Source organism: Marmota monax, unplaced genomic scaffold (assembly GCF_021218885.2).
Source record: "Marmota monax isolate L192 unplaced genomic scaffold, Marmota_monax_Labrador192_F-V1.1 WCK01_AAM20220418_F8-fsc00001, whole genome shotgun sequence".
In the NCBI taxonomy this organism is placed as follows: Eukaryota; Metazoa; Chordata; class Mammalia; order Rodentia; family Sciuridae; genus Marmota; species Marmota monax.
Window position 1 is genome coordinate 16603556 of NW_026693777.1, and position 25404 is coordinate 16628959.

At 47.4% G+C, this 25404-nt stretch overlaps 1 protein-coding gene across 8 annotated transcripts in view; it reads right to left on the bottom strand.

The window, feature by feature from the left end:
- Smoc1 (SPARC related modular calcium binding 1) overlaps positions 1-25404 on the bottom strand; it is a 178330-nt gene that overhangs the window by 28229 nt on the left and 124697 nt on the right. For all 8 annotated transcript variants that reach the window (XM_046460860.2, XM_046460861.2, XM_046460859.2 and 5 more), the window contains exons 8-10: positions 10529-10721; positions 9894-9976; positions 7635-7740 (exon numbers count right to left, since the gene is read on the bottom strand). In XM_046460860.2, coding sequence (XP_046316816.1) covers positions 7635-7740; positions 9894-9976; positions 10529-10721 — 382 coding nt within the window. The remainder of the gene's footprint in view (positions 1-7634; positions 7741-9893; positions 9977-10528; positions 10722-25404) is intronic.

Genomic DNA, 25404 nt, shown 5'->3' on the forward strand with positions numbered 1-25404 from the left:
AATTAACAATCTGCTGGCAGAACTTCACCTTGACACTGGGCTTGACCCAGGGAGTACCTGGGGAGGTGTGAGGAAGCCATGCAGAGCAGCCACCACCCTTGACTCTTTGGGACTCTACTATGGCTGTCATGGAAACTGGATGCAGGAAGTCTTTGAAGCAGGTATAAAATTATTCAATGCAAAACTCAGATTTTTTTTTTTTTTTTTTTTTTTGCTGCCAACATTTTGGGGTTTTTACTCTTCCTCTAAGTGCCCGCAATATGTACTCTCAAGATGGCGCCTGCAGTCTGCACCATGTGATCAGGCAGAAAATTCTCTGTGGGGATACTCAGGGTGCAGGAATGGAACACCCTACCTGCCTTGGTCTCCCCAGTGCCAAGGAGGATTCAGGCTGTGGAGGGCACTGTGGGACCCCTGAGGAAGGCCCTCTCAGCAGCAGGCAGTCAGGACCTTCCCCCTCAGTCCCTCCTGCCAGGGAGCCATGAGAGCCCAAGGCAACAGCAGCTCTTCCTTTAACCTTTAGGCTCGGCATAGCGTAATGTCTACCTAGAGGCTGGAATAATAAAGCCTCAGTCGCTCAGACGGGAAGGGATGAGGTCATCCCACCCAGAGGCCCTGCCAGGGAAGGCTCGCTCCCTCCAACACATGTTCCTGGGCTCCCGCCTGTCCAATTTTCAGCAACTCCATTGATAGAGTCCCACCCCCACCCCCCACCTTCCTCCAGGCTGTCCTGCAGCAAGAAGCGGTTCTTCTTCCCAACCGCAGCCTCTAAGAGTTTCCTTCCATGCCAGAGTGATCAGCTGGCCCTTCCTGCTTCCTGTCCTGTCCCCTTCCTGGGAGACTATGGTACTGCTCTCCTCCCACCCATCAGGACCTCACATTGTTGAGCAGCCCTGACGGCCCACTGCTGGTCTACACCACCCATCCCATGCTGGGCCCCTGGCTGTGCGGCTAGGCTTAGATAGGCAGGGAGCGCTTCCTCAGAAGAGGCCCTCAGTGGCCCTGCCAAGCCATGACCCCATGGTCTGCCCTACGGGGCCTGAGGGTTCTGTCTCCATCCCCTTCCTTCCCAGCTAGCATGAGGCTCTGCTTCTGAACCCATTTGACCACCAGGCCCCCTCCTCAAGTAACAGAGCCCTCAGTCTACCTGTGAGGCTGGGTGGTGTTAGTGTCACACTTGGGAACCCAACACCTAGGTCAGGTCAAAATCCAAGTGCTTTATACCAAGAACTTCTTAGCTTTGGGTCCATGTGGGGATCATGGGCCCATCTACAAACCTAAACAAAGCTATATATAGGCCTGTTTCTAGAAAAATGCCCCCCCCCACACAGAAGTCTGCAGATTTTAGGGGATCCATGGATTCCCCCATAACCCATCCAAAGTCCACAGGCTTTGTAAAGAACCCTCGGTCTAGAGGAATGGAAATTCCAGCCATGGCTCCAGAAGAATATGTAAGCAGGTCTCTTCAGGAGGAAGATGGAAACAAAAGAGAGTACCTGGGAGGGGTTTGGGGGCAACTTCCATATTTCTAACAAAAACATTTTAAAAAAAAAGAAAACTACTAAAGGCATCTGATTTAGAACTGTGAATCAAGTTCTGGCTTGACAATAGACATAAGTCACAAACAAGGTTGACAGCAGGGTACCTACCATAGTTTTTACAAGCTCCCGCTAAGACTGAAATCTTTCAAGAATCCTGCCTCTGCTAACCTACCAGATTCTGAGATTTTTCCTGGACAAGGGCTGGATAAGGATGGGGTGGAAAGGTCTCCCTAGATTCTCCAGAGTCTTTCAAGTCATTTGTGCTAGAGACTGTCCATCATAGACTCCCCACCATTTATACCCTGACCTCAAAGCCATACCCACTGATCAACCTAGATTTTTCAATTTTCTGGAAGTATCCTTCTAAAACATCTGCAGCGGACACTCGCAGCTTTAGGTTGACACTGGCACTGGGTAAACAGAATGCACAAGTTTCTTTGGCTATGGTGTGGAAAATACACCTAAATGATACCAAATTTCAGATTTGGGAAGACCATGGTTCAGGGCAACACCAGGGTCCACAGCCCCTGGGCTGTTTTAGTGACTCCTAAAAGGGATGGGGTAACTCACTTGAGCCAGGTCCCTCCCTGAATAGCCCCACTGAGCCTTCTCCCACTTACGGGGTGGCAGAAGCTGCACTGTCTCCCGCAGCACTTTCAGTTTTGTTTCTGCAGCCTCAGCCCTGCCAGGCCTTGGCTGCAACGCACAACTGAGGAGCCAGCCCCATTTACCACAACCTGCTCTGGCCAAGATCTGGGGCCCAGTTCTGCTGCCCTAAGCAATTTTTGAGAAGGTAAGGCAGAACGGCCAGGAGGCCCAGGCCAAGCCAAGCAGACCAACTGAGCCCCATCTGGAGTTGGGTCCAGGCCCCACCAGCTGTGTGGGTGGGGTTGGGAAATGCCAAGTCAGCCACATTCCAGCCTCTTCCTTGCAGAAGCCATCAACAGGCAGCTGAACTGGGCAGGGAGGATGAAGCCCAATAGAAGCAGTCTCTTCTTAGGGGGCCTCGGAGGGCCAGCAGGCTCTTGCAGCCTGTCTCTGCTCTCTCCAGGTTGACTATGCCTGGGTGGGGTAGAGCAAGGGTGGGTTCCCCTGCCCTAGGACACTATGCCACCTGGGATCTCAAAAGTCTTCCTGTGGGACTAATAAAGGTTCAAGGGTGCCATGGCAAGGTTGTTTGAAGGAGGGAGCTTTGCCTTCTGGAGTCCTGGTGGGGAGGGGTGGATGGCAGGGGACTCGCTCAGTTATTCAACAAGTGTTCATTGAGGATGGATATCATCCAATGATATCTGTGGGCGCCCCTTCCCATGCACCAGCCACAGAAGTTTCCCCAAACACTCCATTCTACTTGGTCTATTTTTAAATGCGGGTGGCGCTGCTTTTCACCACTGAATCAGGCTAGGAGGCCAGAAAAGCAAGCTGACTCCTCCCTCTCTCCCACTCCCTGTATCCACTGAGTCTTGAATGTTCTCGATTTCGTTGCAAAAGCTTTAGTTAGTCATGCCTTTCCCCCCCCACAGTCCTGCCCTCATAACTCTCTGCTGACAACTGCTATAACCTTCTCTTCTAAATCCTGCTTGCAAAGCACCGCTAGGATGATTATTCAAAAATGCCCATCTATTTCCATGGTCCCTGGCATGACTCACATAGCCCAGCACAACTAGGGCTCTGCCCAACTCTGCAGCCTCATCTCCTGCCCGTCCACACGCTGCCTCCCAAATAACCATGCTGCTTCTTACAATTCCATGTATCCCCTGTCATTCATCTCTTGCTACACATATGGTCCCCTCTTCTGCGATATCCTTACCCCTGGTCCATCCAGGCAAGAACGTTTCCCACTTAGAAGTGAGAATGTGGCTCAAATGCCACTTCCTATGTCTAACCAAAATCACCATGACAGGTGGTAGCTGGGGAACAAGATGTTCGTTTTTCTACACTGCCCCAGTATCTTCCTGTCACTTCTTCCCACTGTCTTCATCTGGGACTGTTTCCTGCTGGCCTCAGCTGGTGTCCAGTTTTAACTGCCAGACCCTGAGAGGATGCAGGAGGGACTAGATGTGGTTTCTTTAACCCCATGATTCCAACCCTAGCTCTGCCTAAATTCCAAACCCAAGGCCAAAACCCAGAAAGCCTATATTTCCTAATCTCTTAATCAGCCCTGTTCCAGATGTGCGTCTCAATCTCTACCTATCCCATGCTTCTCTCCTCCAGCAGAGGAGTGACTGACCAAGGTCTGTCTATATAACGCCCAAGTCCCTCAGACCCGGGCAGGTGCTATAGAGCCCTGGTTACAAAGCAGGCCCACAGAGAACTGGACAGCTGCATCTAGTCTTACATTTCATCTTGCAGTAGTTGGTGGACCCTCAAGGATCCGTCCCTCCATCTGTCTTTCCAGCTGTTCATTCATTGACACATATTACTGAGCACCTACGAGCACTAGGCACTATTCTAAGTGCTAGGAATAGAGTCGGGGGAAAAACAGTAAACACTCCTCTTGTAGAACTGCAGTTCTCATTGGGTGGCATGAGAGCCAGCAAAAAAAAAAAAAATCAGATAATGATAAGCACCAGGCTGAGAGTGCCAAAGGGGTGCAGGGACAGAGGATGACTGGACAGCTCCTTTGGACGGGGCAGTCTCTCAGAAGGTGATGTTTAAATGGATACACAGGGGCCAGTCATGGGAAGAAGGACGATCCCACTCTAGACCGAAGGTCTGCTTGACCTGCCAAAGGAAGTGAGGAGGCTAAAACCTAGTGGTAGGAGGGAAGTAGTCCTGGAGGTAGGCCAGAGGCAGCCAGACCATCCTGCAGGGCCAGTTCAGGTCAGAGTTAGGGCTTATGGTATATGTAATGGGAAGCTCTGGGAGCGCTCTAAACCCAGAAACCTGTCACCCCTGGCTACCTACCTCCCTATACAACTGCTTCTCCCTGCCTTCCTTGATTTCTAAACTACTTCTTGGTCCTTCTTATTTGTCTGTTGATTAAAAGTCCAGCCTCAAGGTAACACAACTAGCAAAAGCAGTTCAAACCTTTTTCATGCCTATCGAAACCAAGCATAGTTAAGCTGACATGAGCTTCAAATGAAAAATGTGTTTGGGAAAGTTTTTTTTTTTTTTTTTTAAACTTTTCCCAACTCTAAATTACACTTGAAAGTGGAGATAATAAAAAAAGAAAAAGAAGAATCCTGTCTCTAAGGATCCACTGGTATTAAAACATTATATGTTTCAGTTTTTATTATCTTTAAAAAATCCCTTTTACCTGTGATTTGAGGGTAAGACACCAATTCCCATTTTCCCTGTATTCCCTTTCCTGTGACTAAGACCATCAGTGCCCAAGGGCTGTGGCTTCTGGGGAGGCCAATGGGGCAGAGCTTGAAGTCTTGTCTTAAAGCAGACCTGCTGGACAGTACCCCAGGCTGCTGGTCAGAGCAGAGCCAGCAGAGAACTATGGGCGGGACCACCCAGACCTGGGAGAGTTTAAGCTCATGACTGCCCTTTTTTTTCTTTCTCTCTTCTAATGAACATAAATATAATAGCCCCCTTATGTACAGGGGATACATCCCAAGCACCATAGGGGACCCCTGAAACCACAGACAGTAAGGAGTCCTAGACTAGGTTTTCTTTTTTTTAAAACATACACATCCTCAATAAAGTCTAATTTATATATTAGGCACAGTAAGAGATTAGCAATAACTAAAAATAAAATAGAACATGCATAACAGTATACTGTGAGAAAAGTTATTTAAAACTTATGAATAGTCTATCGCTGGAACTTCCCATTTAATATTCACGTTGGAGCTGGTAATTGAAAACCTAGAAAGTGAAACCACAGATAAGAGAGGCTACTATATCTCTCGCTTGTTTTTGCATGAAACAACAAGTGTATTTCCATGTTTTAAACAGAAAACCTAAAGGCAGACAATACAGCCTTTTCAAAACTCACACCCCTCCCGCCTTCTTGGCAATCAGGGTGCATCCTCTGAGTCTTAGATACTGAATTACTGAGCATGGGCGGCCTCGGGGAAGCTCCCATCTGTGGGCCTGTCAGATGCTGTCTCCATGTTCTCAGATTCTGCTGTTCTCCTAAGGGAGGCCTGGCCCACATCCCCAGGGTGAGTGGAGACAAAGCCACAGCCAGAGACCAGCTCAGAGCTCACAGGAGCACGGGGTGCCCCACAAGCACTTCCCAAGAGTGACAACCTGTGCATTTGCTTGTTCCCACCTCCACTTTCCTCTTTATTTTTAAATTTTATTTTATCATAGAACACTTACCATAAGATCTGTCCTCTTAACAAAAATTTAAGTGCATAACTCAGTTCTGTTAACTAGAAGGACGATGCTATAAAGCGTATTCCTAGAATTAATTCATCTTGCTTGGCTGAAACTTGATACCCTTTGATTAAAATCTCCCCATTTCTCTCTCCCCATGGCCCTTGGCAAATACCATTCTACTCTTCTGACTCTGCAGGACTATTTCAGATGGCTCCTGTGAATGGACTGCTTCTGTGACTTGCTTATTTCCCTTCGCATAATTTCCTCAATGTAACAGGATTTTTTTTTTAAAGACTAATTAATAGTCCAATCTATGCACACACCACATTTTGTTTATCTGTTTGCCTCTGGGCGGCATTAGCTTATTTGTGGCCATCATTTTGATGTGTCATAAAATTGGGTATTCAGGCTGCCATCGGCTCCTTCAGGAGGCGGAACCATTGATGGCTATGCATGCAGTCCTCGATCGGTATTCTAAATACATCCCAAATATCCCTGTTCATCATCACTTCCATACATGCCCATTCCACAGGGCCCAAGGGCCTAGGCCTGTCCTCTAGTGTCACTCCTTACTATCCTAGCAGCTCCACTTCTGAGAAGAAGCTGGGAACCAGCTCCCATCCTTGATGGACCATGTAAGCTCAGAAGCAGGCTGCCAAGCCCATGGTACCTCTTCTGCTATTGTAAGGAGGCTCAACACCTCGGTTCTCCCTTCCTTTGCTACCCTCTGGCCCCTACTATGCCTCCTGCTCTGGCTGCATAACTGGAAGTTTTACTTTGCATGTCTCACAGGTCCTTTGAAATCTGGTTTCTTTCTTCATCTTCCATCTTACCCTGGTCACTCTTTCCTCCTCCTTTTCCAACTCCTCCTCCTCCTCCACCACCACCACCACCTGGGGCCAGCCATGATGAACTGTAGACATATACTTTACTGGAGTTACAATATTCTTTTCCTCCTTCCTAGAATGGCTTTCTCCCTCCTTTGACTGGCTAAGTCCTACCTGTCCTTCAAAAACAGTTCAGTGATCACCTCCTCCAGGAAGCCTGCTCTGACTCCTTCACGCTGAGTTACACAACCCTTCTCCATGTAGCACTTACCACATGGTTTGTAAGCCTCTGTCTATGGTCGAGTATCCCTACCAGGCTGCATTCTTTGAGGGCAGGGACCTGCCTCCATATTCCTGGAGACTTAGTCCCTAGCCCAAGGTTTACCATGTCATCTGTGCTCAAAAGGCCTTCAGTAAAAGCATGGATGTGTGTTCTGGTCTACTGACTCCATGGGCCCCTGGGAGCTCCAAGGCTGCTGGTTAACTAGGCCTCCCGTCAGCACTGTCACAGCTACCATATTACCTCCTGGACCAAGTGGGATGTGGCTATGGGAGTAGCCAGTTCCACTGCCCAGATTTCCCTGGAACGCAATGGATCCTGCCTTCTCGGAGAAAAACAAGGTCACAAAGTACTTTGTGCTCCTTCTCTGCCCTCCTGGAGCTCCCTGTTCTCATCAGGAGTCCAGCACTCTTCTTGTCATTTAAGACTCTCTCTCCTTTGCTTCCCCTTCCGAGATTAAATAGCTAGAAGTTTCCAGACAACCCTGTAAACTAGGTAACTAAAAGCAAGAGACACACAGCTCAAAATAGGGATGATTGAAGGGCAGGGAGATTTGGGGAAGAAAGTGGGAAAAGTCAGGGACATATGGTTTCAGGAAGAAGATAGGTTTCCAATCCCTTCTCTGCCCATCTTCCCGCCCTTCCAGCCTCCCACGGCATCTGGAGAGTCCTAGGCCCCACACTCCCTATTGGGCCTGAGTCCTGCTCACATTCTCACCTCCCACCTCCAGTGGGTGCTGCTGAGTTAATGGCCTGAACCATGTCGGTGGTGAGGGCATCCAGGAGGCTGGTGATAAATTCCATTTTCTTCCCTTCTGGACAACCTAAAAGATAAAGTGAGATCTGAAGGCAGATGCCAGGTAAGTAATCAAGTAAACAGCTTTCCCCACTACCATCCTTTCCCAAACTTTGTAAAGTCCTTATTGTCCAGCCAAATCCACTTTGGGGATGTGTTTACTGCTCGGCTGATTTTCATAAACCTCCATCATTTACTCACAGTCCACAGGGACAATAATGCTTTCAATGATCACTCCATCACTGAGCACCAACCCAGGCACTGTGCTAAATTCTAGGGAGACAAAGCAAAGGATCCTCATGCTCATGGAACTCACAAAATACTGAGCTAATATAGTCAAGCCAATGGCCAGGCAGTCATTCCTAAAATAGTAAAAACGCTGCTCCAGGGGGTAAGGACCAGATGCTATGGGAGCAGGAGGAGGAGAGAGAAGCCCTATGGGTCCTAGTTGACTTAAGTCCACCAATTGTTTTATCTATCCAAGAACCTCCTCCTTTTTCTCACTTTCCTCCTCAACCAGCTGAGATTCTATCATAGACTCACCTTGTCAATACTCCCCTCGTATTCCTGCCAAACCCCAGTGTAGGTGGGGTATGCTCCCAGGTATGGCTGGGCCATATCAACACCCACTAGCAGGGTACTACTGGGGAAAACACCATCATGCAACTGCAGAGGCGGGAGTCCCTATAAGTGTTCAACAGCACCCAGTGGGCCCTCCACATAGCCACAGCCCCTCTCTCTGCAGCAAGTACTTCCTCTCTCCAAACCCGCCAGGTCTTGGGTTAACTGCTACTTCTCAGAGCATCTGAGCTCCCCCTGACATTCTCATAGCATCTTGTTCTTTTCCTGCATGATTACTACTGATGGATGCCGTCCTTCAGCTGTACGCGATCTGTCTCCTCCATTCTCTAAGCCTCCTGTCAATTTTGAACACTAGATTATATCTGGTGCCTGGCACAAAGTAGAATCCCAATTCTCATATGTTGAGGGAATGGCCAGGAGGCATCTCGGCCTCCATGACTCCACTTTGGTGACAAAGTGATTTCTATAAACTTCATGTGGGAAGCTCCCGACTTTCAGGACTTTTCTGCTTTCAGTTCTTACTCTGGAGTCCCAATGGGTCAGGGGAAGGTGGCCCCAGTTCCACCAGCACCAATATGCCTTTGTGCTAAGTAAAAACTATGGGATTCCAAAGCCCAGATCTTTGCAATCTTAATGTAACTCACAATCAGAATTTACTATAAATAAGCAGAAACCCAGGATAGCAGCCCCTTCAGGGTCCTGAGCCACTGCCTATCTTTCACCCACCACAACCTCCCCACCATAGCCATCCTGTGTCCCCAGGGATCATCATGAAAGCACATTGCAAGGTAGGTGACAGGTGCTGTCCAGACCGCTCTAGAGAGCCCCTCCCTGTAAGCCATCTTCTCTTCAAGGCCCTGGGAAAAAATAGTTCACAGCCTGTAAAACATTGCCCCCAGTCACACTGGGATATAGAAAAGACTGTGGAATCCCAGGGATAGGATTTTAACTCAAGAGCCACATTTTAAAGACACAGGAGCAAGAGCAAGGAGAAAAAGCAATGTATTCAAGGCACAGGACTAATTAGAGACCGATCCCAGACTGGGGTGAGATTCCATAGCTCCTGGCTCCTGGCTCTGTGCCCCAGCAATGTACCAGATGAGCATCTCCTGTGCTGCAGAACAGAGGGGGAAACAGAGGAGGAGCTGCGTGTGCATGCTGAGGGGTGGAAGAACAGAAAAGAGAGCCAGGCACAGGGGTGCACACCTATAAACCCAGTGATTGGGCGGCTGAAGAAGGAAAATTGCAAGTTCACTGCCTGCCTCAGCAACTTAGTGAGGTGCTAGGTAACTTAGCGAGACCCTGTCTCAAAATAAAAAACAAAAAGGGCTGGGGATGCGGCTCAGTAGTTAAGCACCCCTGGAAGGAAGAAAAGGAAGGAAGGAAGGAAGGAAGGAAGGGAGGGAGGGAGGGAGGGAGGAAGGGAGGGAGGGGCGGGGAGGGGAAGGGAGGGGAGGGGAGGGGAGGGGGAGAAGAGGGGAGGGGAGGGGAGGGGGAGAGGAGGGGAGGGGAGGGGGAGAGGAGGGGAGGGGAGGAGGAGGGGAGGGAAAAGAAAAGAAAGGAAAGAGGCGAAGGTGCCAGCAGGGCAGCACTTCCTACCTGGCAACTCCCTGTCCTTGAAGGGGTCGTCCATCTTTGCGCTCTTGGCTCTGGCGTCACTCTCACAGTTGGGCATCACATAGCTGGGAAGGGAGAGAGGCGGGAGGTTTGGAGAGGTTGGCAACAGAGAATACTTCAGCCACTACTGCCCAGCAAAGATCTGTGTTGTCACCAAGCCTAGAGCCCTCAGGGTTGGCAGCAAAATGTCTCCTGCACTGTCTAGCCCCTACAAGGCCATCCAGCATAAATGTTCCCACTGACACATTTCAGAGAAGTCTTTTTAGCCACTCAAGCATAATAACAGGGCCACCCTAGATCTGCACACAGGATCTTTTTTGATCCATAGAACCTGTTAACTCTGACAACATACTGATGTCATCAGGCAACTGAGACCACGTAGGTTAATACTCTTCCAAGTTCCACAGATAGAAAGAGTCAGCTCTGTGACCAGAATCTAGGTCCTAGGATCTTTCTAACGGAATCTCATCTGCTCATGAATAGAAAAGCCGGTCTCCTAGTGACCTGACTCCCACCTAACTAGGGCAGTCAAGCTGAGAAATGCTAACAGAACCGGAAGCTGGTCCTCTTATCCCAGGACCCAATTCAAGTGCAACACAGGCCGTGGGCAGGCTTACCGTGTGGAGGTCCCAGGCAGCGGGCGCCCGGTGTCCACCAGCACACACCAGCAGTAACCAGTGGACTGGTGGCACTGCACTGGCTTATAGAGCCCCCCAGGGGCACATTCAGGGATGACAATGCCCTCACGGGGATTCTGCCGGGCCTCTTCCAGGGCGCTCTGTCTCTCCTGGTCACATGAGTGGACTTTCTCTGTAAGAGAAGAAGCAGCCTCTGTGACTATAACTTCTGTGCCTGGCATCCAAAGTCAAGAGCAATGACCAGGCCTGGCCCCAAGGAACAGATGGTCCAGATACTGAAGCATCACAGACAGCTATGCCTCCCATGCCAGCCTGTGGTGATGGGCTGGGAAGCCCAGAACAGCCCTGTGGTCATCTCCACTGCCAGGGTTCATCAGCATTCCCACCAAACGCCGTCTGCTGCAGCTCTGAGCCAGCCATGGACTCCAGGCTGCTCCTTCTCAGAGCAGCAGTTTGCCCTGGGGCTGGAATTTCCTCACTGTTTTCAGAGTGGTTCCTGCTGATGTACTGTCTACTGGCCCCAGGAGAGGCAGGGGCAGGAGCCAGGCTGCCCTGCGAGCCGATGCAGGGATGTCATGTGTAGGCAGACGCCAAGCCCAGACACAGCAGGACAGAGCACGAGCCACCAGCCTCATGCAAAATGATGCTCACCACCCAAGAAGAAGAGACACAAGAGCCAAGTTCAGCTCCTTCCCATCCTCCAAAAGGCTGGACAAAGTAGGCTTGCATTGATTACTCAATACTGCTTCTGTCTAGTGGGAGAGAAAACAGGCCTGGCAGGAAGGTGTCTGTGCTCAGCGGTATCAGGAACAAGTCAACATGTCTGACCATCCAAACTGGGTTTCCCTCAAGTCAGGCCCAGGCAGAGACAGTGTAAGTTCCCTGTATCAGGAACAGAGCCTCCCACCTGCACGGCCCTTACCTGAAAATTCTACCCCGTCCACAAGCCTGGCTTCCCTTGGTGTTTTTTGGGTTTACTTTTGTTTCTGTTTTAATTTTTAAAAATAAATAGTGTTGGGTTTCTTTCCTTATTATAAAGAAAACTTTAAAAAGAAAAAAAATTAAACAATCCCATAACCTCATGAAAGTTAACCCTTCCACCTTCCTTAGATCTTCTGTTGTGTACACCAATATAAGCAAATTCAGGCGCACAACACACACATCTACATTTTTTTTAACAAATGGGGATTGCATTATTAACTTGTACTAAAACCTAATTTTTTTCATTTACCTATTTATTTCCTGATTTTATGATTACTTTTTTTCATGATTCTATCTTTCCTCTTGAAGAAGTTGATAGAAACATAGTCTTGGGCATCCCTTGTCGTTTTTGTATGCTTACAAAATGCCATTCTTAGAGCGGGAACTTGGCATCAGGAACCTAGAGAGCCATGTCACTCACTAAACACAGAGCAAATGATCAAAATAACAGAGATGTTACCCCAAAGAAGCCAAAGCCCTCAAAATAATGGTTCCATTGAAGCACGAATACATCACAGGTGTACAAGAGACACAAAACTCAACACTAACTTAAAGAAGTTAGATGATGGACCAGGCGCAGTGGCACATACCTGTAATCCCACTACTCAGAAGGCTGAAGCAGGAGGATCACAAGTTAAAGCCAACCTCAGCAAACTCCATGAGACCCTGTCTCTAAATAAAATACAAAATAGGGCTGGGGACATGGCTCAGTGGTTGAGTATCCCTGAGTTCAATCCCTAGTACCCCACCCACCATCGCCAAGCAAGGAAGTTAGGTGATGGGAAACTGTCCTCTGTCTCAGTGGCAGGGAATGTGCTGATGAGTAACAATAGTCTAGTAATTCTCTCTGCAGGTAAGGGGAATATTTCCTTGGGGCCTAAAAATATCTGATGGAAAAGAGGCAGGGATGGAGATTATGTTTTATATAGAGAGAGTCTATTCACTATAGGAATGTAATTTTTAACTTGGAAAGTGAAAAAATAACTATTGTTTCCATAATGCAAACTCAGCAAAGCTAAAGAGACTCTCCTTGGCAGGACAAGGTATAGGTTAAAGCAACTGATGAACATCAGACTAGGGATTCTGCCCCAGTCATAACCACCACCAGAGCAGCACCTGGAGGCAGCTTAGGAAAGAGACCAAAGCAGAGTGGGGAAAGGGGACCTGGGGAAACCTGGCACATGGACCCGGCACTCTGACTTCAGCCTCTGGCTGGGAAGGCATCCGGGCAACTTCACAAGAGGTTTGCAATAGCTCCCTCCACCCCAATGTGGTAGCCTTACTTTCCTGCCTCATATTTCATGCCATGAAAGAGGCAACAGTGAAGCACAGGCAGAGGAAAACAGCTTTTTGCTGGCACCACGTTCCTACAACAACCTCTGACAGAGGCTTTAAATTAAGGCCCTCCAGGCCAACCATCTGAGCCATAAATCAGACACAGGGAGACCCCGGGAGAGGAGGAGGGAACTCCCTCCCCCACCGCTGCGGGGACAGCATGAGTAATGAACCTGACTTCACACCACTGGGGGTCCCGGAGCCTGTGGCAATGTGGGCAGGGGCCAGGTAGGAGGAGGTGCCACCAGTGGTGTGGGCCCTGTGGATGGATTTCTGGAGGTCTTTGAAGGCTGTTCAGAAATGTATACAGTCAGCTTCTGGAAAGTTCTACAGAAAATAAAATCATAAATGATAAAACTCAGTAATCTAGAAAAATGGAGAGTAGCATGGAATTAAGGAGAAGACTAAACACAGGGCTTATTACTTTATTATCCTGTTACTCATCATTTATTTATTTATTTATTACAGTCCCTGCATGTCCAGGTGCCCTCTTAGAAGAAGACAAGGGTGGTTCATCATAATAGCCCCAACCATTTGTGAAGAGTACGCCATGTGTCTTCCATAAAGAAAAACTCACCTTTAAAGTCACCTTTACAACGAATAACATTAAAAGCTAATATTCATTGAGTAAAATGTGCCAGGCAATAGGCTAAAGGTTTTACTTCCTAATCTCTTGGCCCCCCTGAGGTGGGGACTATATTATGATGCCCACTTGGGAAACAAGGAAGATGAATTTTAGAGATCATGCATTTTCCCAAATTTATTCTTCAGGAGAGAAAAAGCAGCGTGCTAGGAATCCAGTCAAGGAGGACAGTGAAGCCCACCTTGCTAACCTCGAGGTGGCATTGCCTCTAACCACTTGCCATAGGAAGAAAATACATTCATTTTCACAGTGAGCTTTCCCAGGTCAGTACTTTTCAGATTACCTCAATTCTGCTGCATTCTTCTGAATTGACCATATCTTCTCAACTTAAGCACACTACAAATCTTGTACCTGAGTATTTTTCTCTATGCCTCCGAATTAGAAAATTTAAAACCCAATTGGTAACTTGCCGGCCAGTACAGAACTATAAAATGAAAACCAGCAGCTAACATTTACCATGAGCCAGACTTGATACTGGGTGCTCTGCTTCTATTAATCCATGTCACGCTCCTCCGCTGAGGGAAAGATGCAGGAATTTGATCAAGACCACACAACTAGGAGGTGGCAGAATGGGGACTCCAGTTTGGCTACATCCTTCACCTTTTGCAATGACATCGTTCATAGCCATAGGCTAATCTGATGTTTAATCTAACCTACATTTTTCTTTTACTCAGTATATGTAGTAGATTGTTACAAAACAGTCTTCAGTGACTGTACCTCCCCCTCTCCATGCCTGTTATGATTCAGACAGAGGTGTCCCCAAAATCTCATGTGTGCAACAATGAAAGAAAAACTTGGTGAAATGATTGGGTTATGAGAGCTTTAACCTACTCAGTGCATTAATCCACTGATAGGGATTAACTGGGTGGTACCTGCAGGCAGGTGGGGAGTAGCCAGAGAAGGTAGGTCAATCGGGACGTGCCTTTGGGGTTTATATTTTGTCCCTGGTGAGCACAGCTCTCTCTGCTTCCCTATTGCCTTCCTCCATGAAATGCTGCCTCACGTAGGGTCCAGAGCTATGGAGTTTGCTGTTTGTGAACTGAGAACTCCGAAACTGCAAGTACCAAATAAACCTTTCCTCCCCGGGTCTTTTGGTCACAGTGATGAAAACAACCAAAGCGGTGCCTTTTTATAGACCCATTTATACGGACCATGACTGGCTTTGGCCAGGAATGTCACAGTGATGAAGAGAGACCTTCAGAGGATTTGCAGCTTCCCCTGTCACTTCCTTGGAAGCTGCCCTGAGGCCACCATGTAAGGAAACTGGTCTAGCCTCCTGGAGAAGAGAGGACACAGACAAGAGAAGCAGTTTAACCATAGCCAGCACCAACTGCCTGACATGTGAGAGGCCATCAGGGATGTTTTGCTCTGCTGACCCTCCACCTGGATGAGACTGCGAGGGAATTTAAGTAAAACCAGTTAAAGAACCACTGGGCCAACCCATAGACACATTAGCAAAAATAAATTATCCTATGGTAAGTCGATAAATTTGGAGGTGATCGATTACATAGTAATAGACAACTGAAACATCTAGACCTGCTCAATTCTTGATCAATTTATTACATAAGTACTTTTGCAGACCCTGAAAGTCCTTCCATCAACCAACCAATCAATCAAATTATTCCTGCAGTGCTTCTCCATCCAAATGCTAATAAGCAAGTAACAAGGGGTAGAGGATCATTCCGGATCCAAGAAGCCAGAAGCCAGCCCATCCTGGGGCCACTGTTACCTTCTGCCCTTCTCCATTACCTCCCAAATGAATCTTTAAAAATTCACAACTATCAGTTTTCCTAAAAGTCACGTTCCAGAATGCAAGACAGGGTCTCTTCACCACCATCTATTCAAAGAGGGCAGAGTCTCCCAAAGTAGGCACCCACTGTTCTCAAACACTCTGTCTCTGCTTAGGAAAGTTCAGGGAAAGACGACAAGATGAGAAGGTCTGCCCAGTCACTATGGGAATGGGCCAGGACCTTCTGCACACACTCGGAAGACATAATAAACACCAGGGAAGAGGAACCGGGGCTGGCCAGGGGGCATGGGAATCCATGACACATACACCTACACACTCACGCAGGCCTACCCTTTATAATCTCATCCCTGGGATGGTGCAGAGAAAAAGTGAGAGCCTGGTCACTCCCTGCATGACAGCGAGTGACTAAAGCCTCACTCACCAACTTGGGCTGCTAAAGAAGACACAGAACAGAGAAACACCCTGTGAAGAAACGCAGCCAAGTCCAGCCCCTCCTCCAGCCCTCTGAAGCAGGCCCAGGAGTGGACAGAGCAGGAGACGGGGAGGAAAGGCCAGGTTGAACCAGGTGGTAAGCCCTGTCTGAAGACCCAGGACCCGACCCTTAGGTGTCCCGCCAAGAACGGATAAGCAGGGAGAAGAGCTCTGTCTGTGTGCGGCCCACGCCTCTCAGTTACCATGGTAATTAGGAGTGAAGGAGGACACCGAGAACCTAAATCCTCAGCTAAGCCCCAATCTTGATTTTAGCCCAGAGTTTATCCTTTTCTCTTGGGAACCTTTTCTCTTTCATCATCTTTTTTTCTTCTTTACTTTTTTTCTTTTAAAGCAAAAATGGCCAACAAATGTAAATATTATAAGATATATGAGTTTCAGCCTTTTGGGCTGGGTCTTCTTTCCAGTTGCTGCCTTCCGGAGGAGGACATGCTAAAAGAAGGTACAGAGAGGAAAGCTGAAATCTTGGGTAATCCAACACCCAAGCACCCTCAAGGTACAGTCAGCAGTGATAGGTGAGCCAGCCACATTGTGAACTCTTTAACAAACGAAAATGGGAGACATGGGTGGTGAGAGAAGGCAACGGTGAGACCCTTGTCACTCAAGGTTCTCCAGAGAAAGAAATCCAGTGGAGAGAGAGAGAGAGAGAGAGAGAGAGAGAGAGAGAGAAATTTTAAGGAGTTGGCTGCAGGGACTGGCAAGTCTATAATACGCAGGCAGGTCAATAGGCTGGAAATTTAGGTAAGAGTGATGGACAGTCTTGAGTACAAAAGCAAAAGGTCAAGTCCACAGGTTGGACACTCAGGCAGCACTTCTATGTTAGCCTTGAGAGAAAATCCCTTTTTTCTTCGAAAAACCTGAGACTTTGCTCTTCAAACTGAGCCAGGTGTGATGGTGCATGTCTATAATCCCAGCAACTTGGGGGGCTGAGGCAGGACGATTGCAAGTTTGAGGCCAGCCTCAGCAATTTTCGAGGCCTTGCCTCAAAATAAAAAACAAAAAGGGCTTGGGATGCAGCTCAGTGGTTGCCTGCCTGTCCTCCCCACGCCCCTAAATCCACACCCTAAAAAACACTTTCAAAACTGATTGGATAAGGCCCACCCACATCATGGAGGGTAATTTAATTAAAGTCAACTGACTATAAATGTTCACTATATCTACAAAATATCTCTGCAGCAACATCTAGTCAGTGTTGTTGTTGTTTTTTAATAGAGAGAAAGAGAGAGAGAGAATTTTTTAATATTTATTTTTTAGTTTTCGGCGGACACAACATCTTTGTTTGTATGTGGTGCTGAGGATCAAACCCGGGCCGCATGCATGCCAGGGGAGTGCGCTACCGCTTGAGCCACATCCCCAGCCCCTAGACAGTGTTTGACCAGTTGCCCAGCCAAGTGGACGTAAGAACAAGACATCAAGGTCCACAGGAAAGATGAGTGTGAGGAAAAAGGCCAAATCTTACATAGAACCACACACAGAAGAACTGAGGAGTTCCAGACCTCCAAGACCTGGGCTGGGAAGACACCTGGATCAAGGATTCTGTCCACCCAGAGAAAGAGCCAGGGGCTCTGCTCTAGGAGGGTCTGTTGGAATGGCAGCTATTCAAGTCATCCTGACATAGTTGCTTACACCACAGAAAAGGCAGTGGAAAGCTGACACTGAACTGAGAAAGAAGGACCTAAAGAAAGATTAGGGCTCAAGCGGAGGATCCTGAGAAGGTCTGGGGCCAGGCTGTGCGTGGGTGTGGCCTTGTGCTGGTGCCCTGAAGGGGCCGGAAAAGTTCCATTAAAGATCAGGCAGAAAGACTTAGCCATAAGAGCTTAACCTACCCTCACCCAAGGCCTTTCTCCATTCCTGAAGCTTGCCCTGAGAGTCTCATCCTGGCAGAAGGTATTATGGTTTAGATGTGAGGTGTCCCCCCAAACCTCCCGTGTGAGGCAATGCAAGGAGGTTCAGAGAAAAAATGACTGGGTTGTGGGAGTCTTAATCCAATCACCGATTTAATCCTCTGATAGGGATTAACTGAGTGGTAATGAAGTGATAGGGTGTGGCTGGAGGAGGTGGAGAGTGGGGTGTGGTTTTGGGTATATATTTGTATCTGGTGAGTGGAGCCTGTTTCCTGATCACCACGATGTGAGCTGCTTCTCTCCACCACCCTCTCCTGCCATAATGTTCAGTCTCACCTTGAGCTGTGAGGGATAGACCCAGCCTTCTATGGACTAAGACCTCTGAAACCGTGAGCCCTCAAATAAACTCTTCCCCCTCTACAGTTTTGCTGGTCAGATCCTTTAGTCACAGCATTGAGAAAGCTGACTAAAACAGAAGGTTAAGGAGTACACGGTCCCGTGACCTAGCCTTTGGTATCCTGACCCCACAGTCTGCAAGCTTCTGACAGCAAGGACTGTGGCATCCTTCCCAATTTTCACCAACCCCCATCCCTGGCACCAGCTCCTCACTCAGAAGAGAACCATGGAGTCTTAGGGATAAAGAATTCAGGAAGAGTATTTAGTCCAAGAAGTTTGTTCTAGTCTGATGCTCCGGAGATGGGGCCATCCACTGTGGAATAAATGCCAAACGTTGGGGATCAGACCACAGGGGCTGAAAAAAGAATATTTGTCCCTTGACTCATCCTGGGAAATGAGACACTCAGTTCTCGGACCATCGAGACTTGATTTTCTTAGGGGGCGGGGGGACATCAATAAAAGTCTACCCAGCCTGAAAAATGAGAGACGCTTACTTATGTTTCATTGCAAAAGGAATGATCCTGCCAGGCCAAGAATATTAAGGAAAACACTAGTGTCATGTCGCCTCCAGTGACCCTGAAAACCCTTCAAATACCTCCCGCCCACCTCGCCTCTTATCAAAAATGAATGAAATGCTGAAAGATAACCCAAAATAACAAACCATGCATTCGAAATAACCTTTCCAAATCACAACATGTAATGCCAGAGGCGAAAGGAACCATGCACCTCCTGCCTCAGGATTCTCCAGGTCCACATGAGTATGTGGACGGGTGGTGTCACCACCGCCCCCAAACTGCTGGGTGGCTGAAAACTTGGTAGAAGAAGGAACTGCAGAAGCAAAAGGAGGGAAGGTGGGGACAGATTTTAAGGCATTGACTTTGCTGCTAGGGAAGCGTAAGCACTGGGGCTGGAGATGTGGTACTCAGGAGAGAGGCCCTGCTGGAGTCAGTGATCTCTGGGAGTGATTTATGGGGCATCACTGAGCAGGCCCTTTCTGTTTATTTAGCCACATGGGGTTTTAGCACCTAGGGTTTCAAGCCAACTATGTGAAGAAGTTATTTTTCTTACTTGTGGACTTAGCATTTTTTCACAGGAGGGGCTAAGTGGCCTCCGGAGGATCATTTTTCCAAGCACCATTTGCTGGGCTGGCCCTGCCCTTCCACCATGGGCTTTCCATCACCCATGTCACTGAATGCCACTTGGCCTGAGCTAATTCCCAAGCTTCAACATCCATGTGACTTAGAGTTACCCAGGGGTTCTCACAACCCCTGAAGAAGAGGAGAGCCCATGAAACCACAGCTCAGGGCTCCCTTCAGAACAGAGGGCAGACAACTGACTGAGAAAGGGAGCTGCCAGGGCAGGAAGCAAGTCACAGGCAAACAGAATAAAGTCACTCCCTGGACTTGTGCTCAGGTGTGTATGGGGTAGAGCTGGGAGTGGGGAGAACAGAAAGAAAGTTTGCACCAATTTTTAAAATGAAAAAGCTCTTAGTATGCAGTGAAAGGAAGTGACAATGACAACATCATCGTCCAATCAAAAGCTACAGAGGGACTTTGGAGAAGACCTCTGGACCAGGCACCTATTCTGGTTAGCCAGCCAGCCAAGAAGAGTCATCTTCGGCTCCACCCCAGATGGGGAATGGGAATGGTATAAAGGCTCAGCCCAGTGGCTGTTCCCAAATGTCAGAGGGCACTTAGGGCATTCAGAGGAAAGATGTTCCAGGAGCCGCAGTTCAGGGTGGAGATACCTGGGCTTCCTTGGTACAGCTAAAAGCAGAAGGAAGTGCCTGTCACTCTACTCCTTCATGCTCCAGCCAAGGGTCTGGAACACTGGGAGATTTCATCAAAGTCAACCACAGCTGGAACACAGGCTGTATAGCATGGCAGTCAAGATCATGTGCTTTGGAGTCAGTGGACCAGGCTCTCCTACTTGTTAACCCTATGACCTTGACCAGTTTACAGAAGTTCTCCAAGTCCCAGGTTCCTTATCTGTAAAAGTAGGGCAACCCTAGCACAGGCTTCACAAGGTCACTGTAAAGATTAGATGTTGTCATATATGTGTCTGGGGGGACAAGGGTGGAACTCTATGGCAGAGCATACGCTTAACAGGTGCAATGCCCTGGGTATGATCCCCAGCACCACATAATATTAAAAAAATTTTTTTAAATTTAATATAACAGTATATGTAAAGCATTTAGCCCAGTACCAGAGTACATAGATAAATGGTAGCTGCTATATGATTAGCTGACCTAAGATAGTGGTGTGTCAGTTACCTGGGAATGTGATCTTTCTGTCCTATCCTTATGCATGACTAGTCTCCTCTATTGATTTCAGCGGCTGACCTAGGAGATAGGGTGATGGGAGCAGTCTGCCCCCAATACAGGCAATATAAAGGGGTACACTAAAGGTGAACTAAAAATATATGTAACTAAGAGTCAGTCTGCTCTTTATTAACATGCCAAAAAAATTCAAGATAATGTCAGTGATAAAAATACTCCCCTCTCCTTGTGTGGGGGCGCCACACTATTAACCTGCTTCCTCTGCCTGATGGTCAGCTCCTTCCTAAATGTTCCTGGGTTGCTTCTCTTACCCTCCTCCCAGCAGAGGCCTTGGCACATAAGAGTTGTTGATGGGCCTGGGACCCTGGACAAAGCCCTCAGGGAGTGTGGGTTCCTGATTTCTCACTGAAAATTAAATAGTGGTATTAGACGACTCCCAGGCCCTTCTCACTCTAAGGGTCTACCGTCTGACCATTCAACAGCACTTTTCAAACTAAGCACTAGTTTAGTGAGGGGGAAGGGGCTGAGTCCATGACAAGACTGCTGGGGACATTTGAGCTGTCCCCTGGACCTTAGACCTCTTTCTGTAGTCCTGGGACAGGGCCTGCCAATCACACCTACCTGTAGTGTCCCAGGAGCCCCATCTTCAGGCAAAACTAACACTTCCATCCCACATTCTTGATGCAGCAGAGAGCACCCCCTCAGAGGGGTGTTTGCAGGTATTACTGGAAATAGGGCATATTGTTGGGATGAAGTGTCATGGGGGAGGAGGTGTAAGGGAAAATTACAAACCAGACAGCCTGTCTAAACAGCTTCACTCTGCAGAACCTAATATGGCCATGCATGGCTCACCATGGTCTGAGGTGGTCACCGCCTCCTTTCCACACAGATGCCGAACTCCTAAGGGTTAGGGGAGAATGAGATATAAATTCTACAGAGGACATTTCTTCCAGAATGGATTGTCCTGATATAGCACATAAGCATGTCTCTTCTTAACTTTTGCCCCCAAAGTATCACTGACTCACATCCATTCAAGTTTCTGAGAAGTTTCTGTCTCCATTGACTCAGGCCATGAAGCAGGCAGATAGGACCCACCCTCAAAATAAAAAAAAAATAAATAAATAGGAAAGCTTCACAGTAGTTTTGCAAGGACAAGTACTAAGAAATAGAAGGCTCTATGTTTTTCTAGTTTTTCCTCAGTAATTTTGTTGACCTTGACCTGACAGACTCTGTACTTTAAGGAACAAGAGCTAAAAAAAATAAAATAAAATAAAAATTCAGGCAAGGAAGGAAGAGAAAGGCATAAAGGGAAAAAATGAAAGAAATATATTTTAACTTGTCAAAAATTAAGTATTTCACTCTCTACCCCCCAAAAAGGCCAATGTTCTTATAAATTTATAAGGTGTTTATACTATACCCTGCCTACTCCCAAAATCATTTACAAATAAACACAAAATGAGGAGCCTCAAATTAAAGCACAGACCATTCTAGACTTCCAGTAAATGGGAACAAACCAATTACAATACCTGGACAGGATCTGTGATTTCAGCTTTTTAGCAAGAAAAATGTGGTTTTGCTATCAAACCCCCCAAAGCATATAAATTCACCTCCAGAAATAAAACTTTGCTAGTCAAACAAGTCCTCGAGGCTGAATTACATAGTCACCACCAGACTCTTGTCCCAAGCAAACAATGTGGGCAAAGCAGCTAACTTTAAAATGAAGTAAAAATGAGCTGATGGGCTAGGCTCTCTGGGGCCCCCACATATGATTACAGCTTCTCTCGGCAAAGGGGCAACTAGAGGAAGAACGGAGCCTTTGTTGCCATGGGGATGACCACCAGCCCCTGCCCAGCTCAGTCCCACTGGTCACGATAGACCAAGGCACCTGCATGGGATAGACAGGCAGATGCCCAGAAGGTCTGTTAGAGAAATAAATATCCTGGGTTTGTTTTTATATAAATATTTTAAATGCACACAAGCCCAGGCCCATCCCGGCTGCTAACGTGAGTGGATTACTCATTCTTCCTTCCAATCACGTCATGTGCGAGATTCCAGGTGGCTGTGGGATATTTGCTTACAACGGCTACCGCTGGTTTCCTTGTGAGCTGTTTATTTTTCCAGGCCTCAGGTCATTACATCAGCCCGTGGTTTCTAGGCGGGCCAAGAGTGCAGGTTTGTGGGGTGGGGGATCCAGCCAGGAGGCGCAGTTGCCTCAGTGACCCCAAGCCCCAGTCACAGCAGCTGTCCCAGCAGAACTTCCTGGGAGAGGGAAGAGCAATCCAAATTGTGGCCAATGTGCTCAAGGCAGGCCCAGAAGAGCGATGTTCTTAATCTAGCAAGTAACGGCAGGGATGATGGGCACAGTATACCTGTACAGCATCTTGGGTAAAGAGACACGGGAGTGTATTTTCATGGCAAAATTAATAAGAAATACACTTCCACCATATGTCGCTGTTAGTGGCTCTATCTCTGGGAGTAGAGTTACCTTGAGTTGCTTCATTCACTGATGTACAGCAGGAAGCTCTGTTGGTCAAGGAGGTGACAGAGGAGAGGCAGGGTCCTCATGGATTTAACTTACATGGCCAGGTTCATAGGGCCATCATTAGATCATCAAAGAGACAGTTAGAAAAGCCAGGGAGGAAGGAAAGAAAGAGATGGAGACTCCACCAGAGGGCAACAAGCTATGGGGCTTGGGAATGTCATTATGGTGCACATGACTCTTATCTCCTGAGAGACTGTACCATCCTGGAGAAGGAAGCACAAAATTTTGTCACATGGAAACAAAAAGACATAAACCATACAGATACAACAAGACTTCCAGTGTCTTCATATAGTTAAATCAGAAACCTTGAAATATGAGATGAAGAATTAGATGAAGCCTAACTTGTTTTTTATTTCATCTCTTCACCCTCTTCTTTAAAGAGGTCTTAAAAATATTTTCACCTATAGATATTTTAAGAAATCCCTTGGTAGTTAATTCCTGATACAAAAGCATATACACACACAAAAAAAGAAAAAAAAGAAAAAAAGGAAAAGAAAAAACTTCAGCAGTTGTTCACATTTCCTTATAACAGCAGCACAAAGGCTCTGGCTGGTACTCGTCTGTGAGATGTTGCTCCAGAGGTCCAGGGTGTTAGCTGGCCTGGGACATCTTCCTGAATGTAAGACGAATTTGTGGTGTAATGGAGGAAAGGTATTGAGGGTATAAAAATGGAAGAGAAGACCAAAAAGAGCAAATCTCTTGCTGCTGGAGCTTCCCAGGACTCAGAGGCAGCACTGACAATAGCAAAACATGACAAAGCCTTAAAAACAAGGACCAGAACTTCCAGGAGGTGAGCCGGAGACTGGACCCATCTGCAGGCATGTGTGTGGTGTTATTGCCCAACTTAGCAGCCCCATGGAACTTTTCCAACAACAGCAGTCCCCAGGCCAGAAAACAAACCTGGCGTCACAGGGTCTAAGTGTGAAAAAGGATGTTTGGAGTGTGAAAGAAACTGGGATGGCCCTTTTGCCTCTGAGGGATGGCTTAGAAGAGTCCTCACCCAGAGGGGCTTCACCGAGTCCTGCTACAACCTCCCCAGGCTTGCGGCTGACGCTCACCTGCACCCAGAATCTTCCACTAAAGTCTAATGGAAAATGGTCTCAGGTGTTTGACCCCGAGTTTCCAGTCTTCACCAGAGCCAGCTGCCCAGACACGAGTTATCACCAAAGTATGTCTGATTTATTAAGTGAATGGTGACAACATATGAGAAGAGGCTAGCCCAACACCTGGAAATATTCCATCAGAGTAGCCAAGGTTCTGGATCTTTTTTAAAAATCACTAATGGCTTCTACTATGTGCCAGTCATTATATGTCTGTTGCTGAATCTTTGAAAAACAAAACTGCAAGGCACTAATTTTCTTTTACATATAAGGAAGCCAACACTCAGGGAGCTCCCAAGCTCACCAAGTCTCACCAAGTCTCCCAGTGGGAAGCCAGCACTGGAAGCCAGCTCTGCAGGAATGTATGATTCCAAAGCCCAGGCTGTGGTTATTTCATGGCCTCTCTCTACTAAATGTGTAAGATTCCCTACCTGTTACCTGCTAAAACCAAACCTCAGGAGGCTTTCTCGGCAACACATTTGTGAGAGCATCCTGCACCAGAATAGGATGGTAAAGCTTGGAAATGGCTAATCTGTGATGACGAAGAGCCTTGTGAGCTGCCTCAGCAGTTTCTGTGCTGACACAGGCTTATCTGGGTGCATTAAGAAGCATCTCAGAAACCACAGACCCTGCTTCTGCTTGATCTACAAAGGGGCTAAGAAACCCGAGTGAAATAACTCCATACACACCCTGCCATCCTGAGGCTTCCATTCAGCCACTCATGTATACTGGAGGGTCAACAAACTTTCTCTGTAAAAAGTCATAGAGTAAATATTTTAGGCTTTGCAAACCACACAGGCTCAGGCTCAGCTACTTAGGTCTTCTTGTGTAGATGAAAACAGCCATAGATAATACACAAGTCAGAGTGGCTATGTTCCAATAAAACTTCACTTGCAAAATAACCAGGTACCCACTTGCCAACCCCTGCTCTCAGCCTTTGTGGAACCACGTCTTTTACACATAATTACATCAAAAAGACAGCAGACCTTGAGTTAGTATGGCCAGTTGATCATGATAGAGAATGTCTCAGTTTATTAGATCACTAAGATATCAATACCTAATCATTATCTTTGGTCTCAGTCTCTCCCAGAGAACTGTTAGGTCCCCCACAACTGTCCTATACACTCATCTTACACACATTACTGGGACCAACCAGGAAAAATAAAAGTGGCTGGGTCACGCCAATGAAAAGGAGGTAGTTGTACCTGCCTGAAAACCATTTCTCAACATGACCCTGAACTCATCCGATAGGAAGTACGTAGGCAAAGGAGGATGTAAAGCAGAACTTGACATCATCTTTTCATCCTATGCAGAGAATACTGCTCACAAAAAAGGTATACTAGCTACTCCGACAGTGCTAGTCTAATTTACTGATAATGATCTCTTTCCCTCCATCTTCCCAAAGCAATGAAATGCATTGAGCTGGATTCTATAATAGACAAAATAGGCAGGCAATAAAGTCTTTTTTGCTCACAAAAAGAATGACCTCCACAGAGA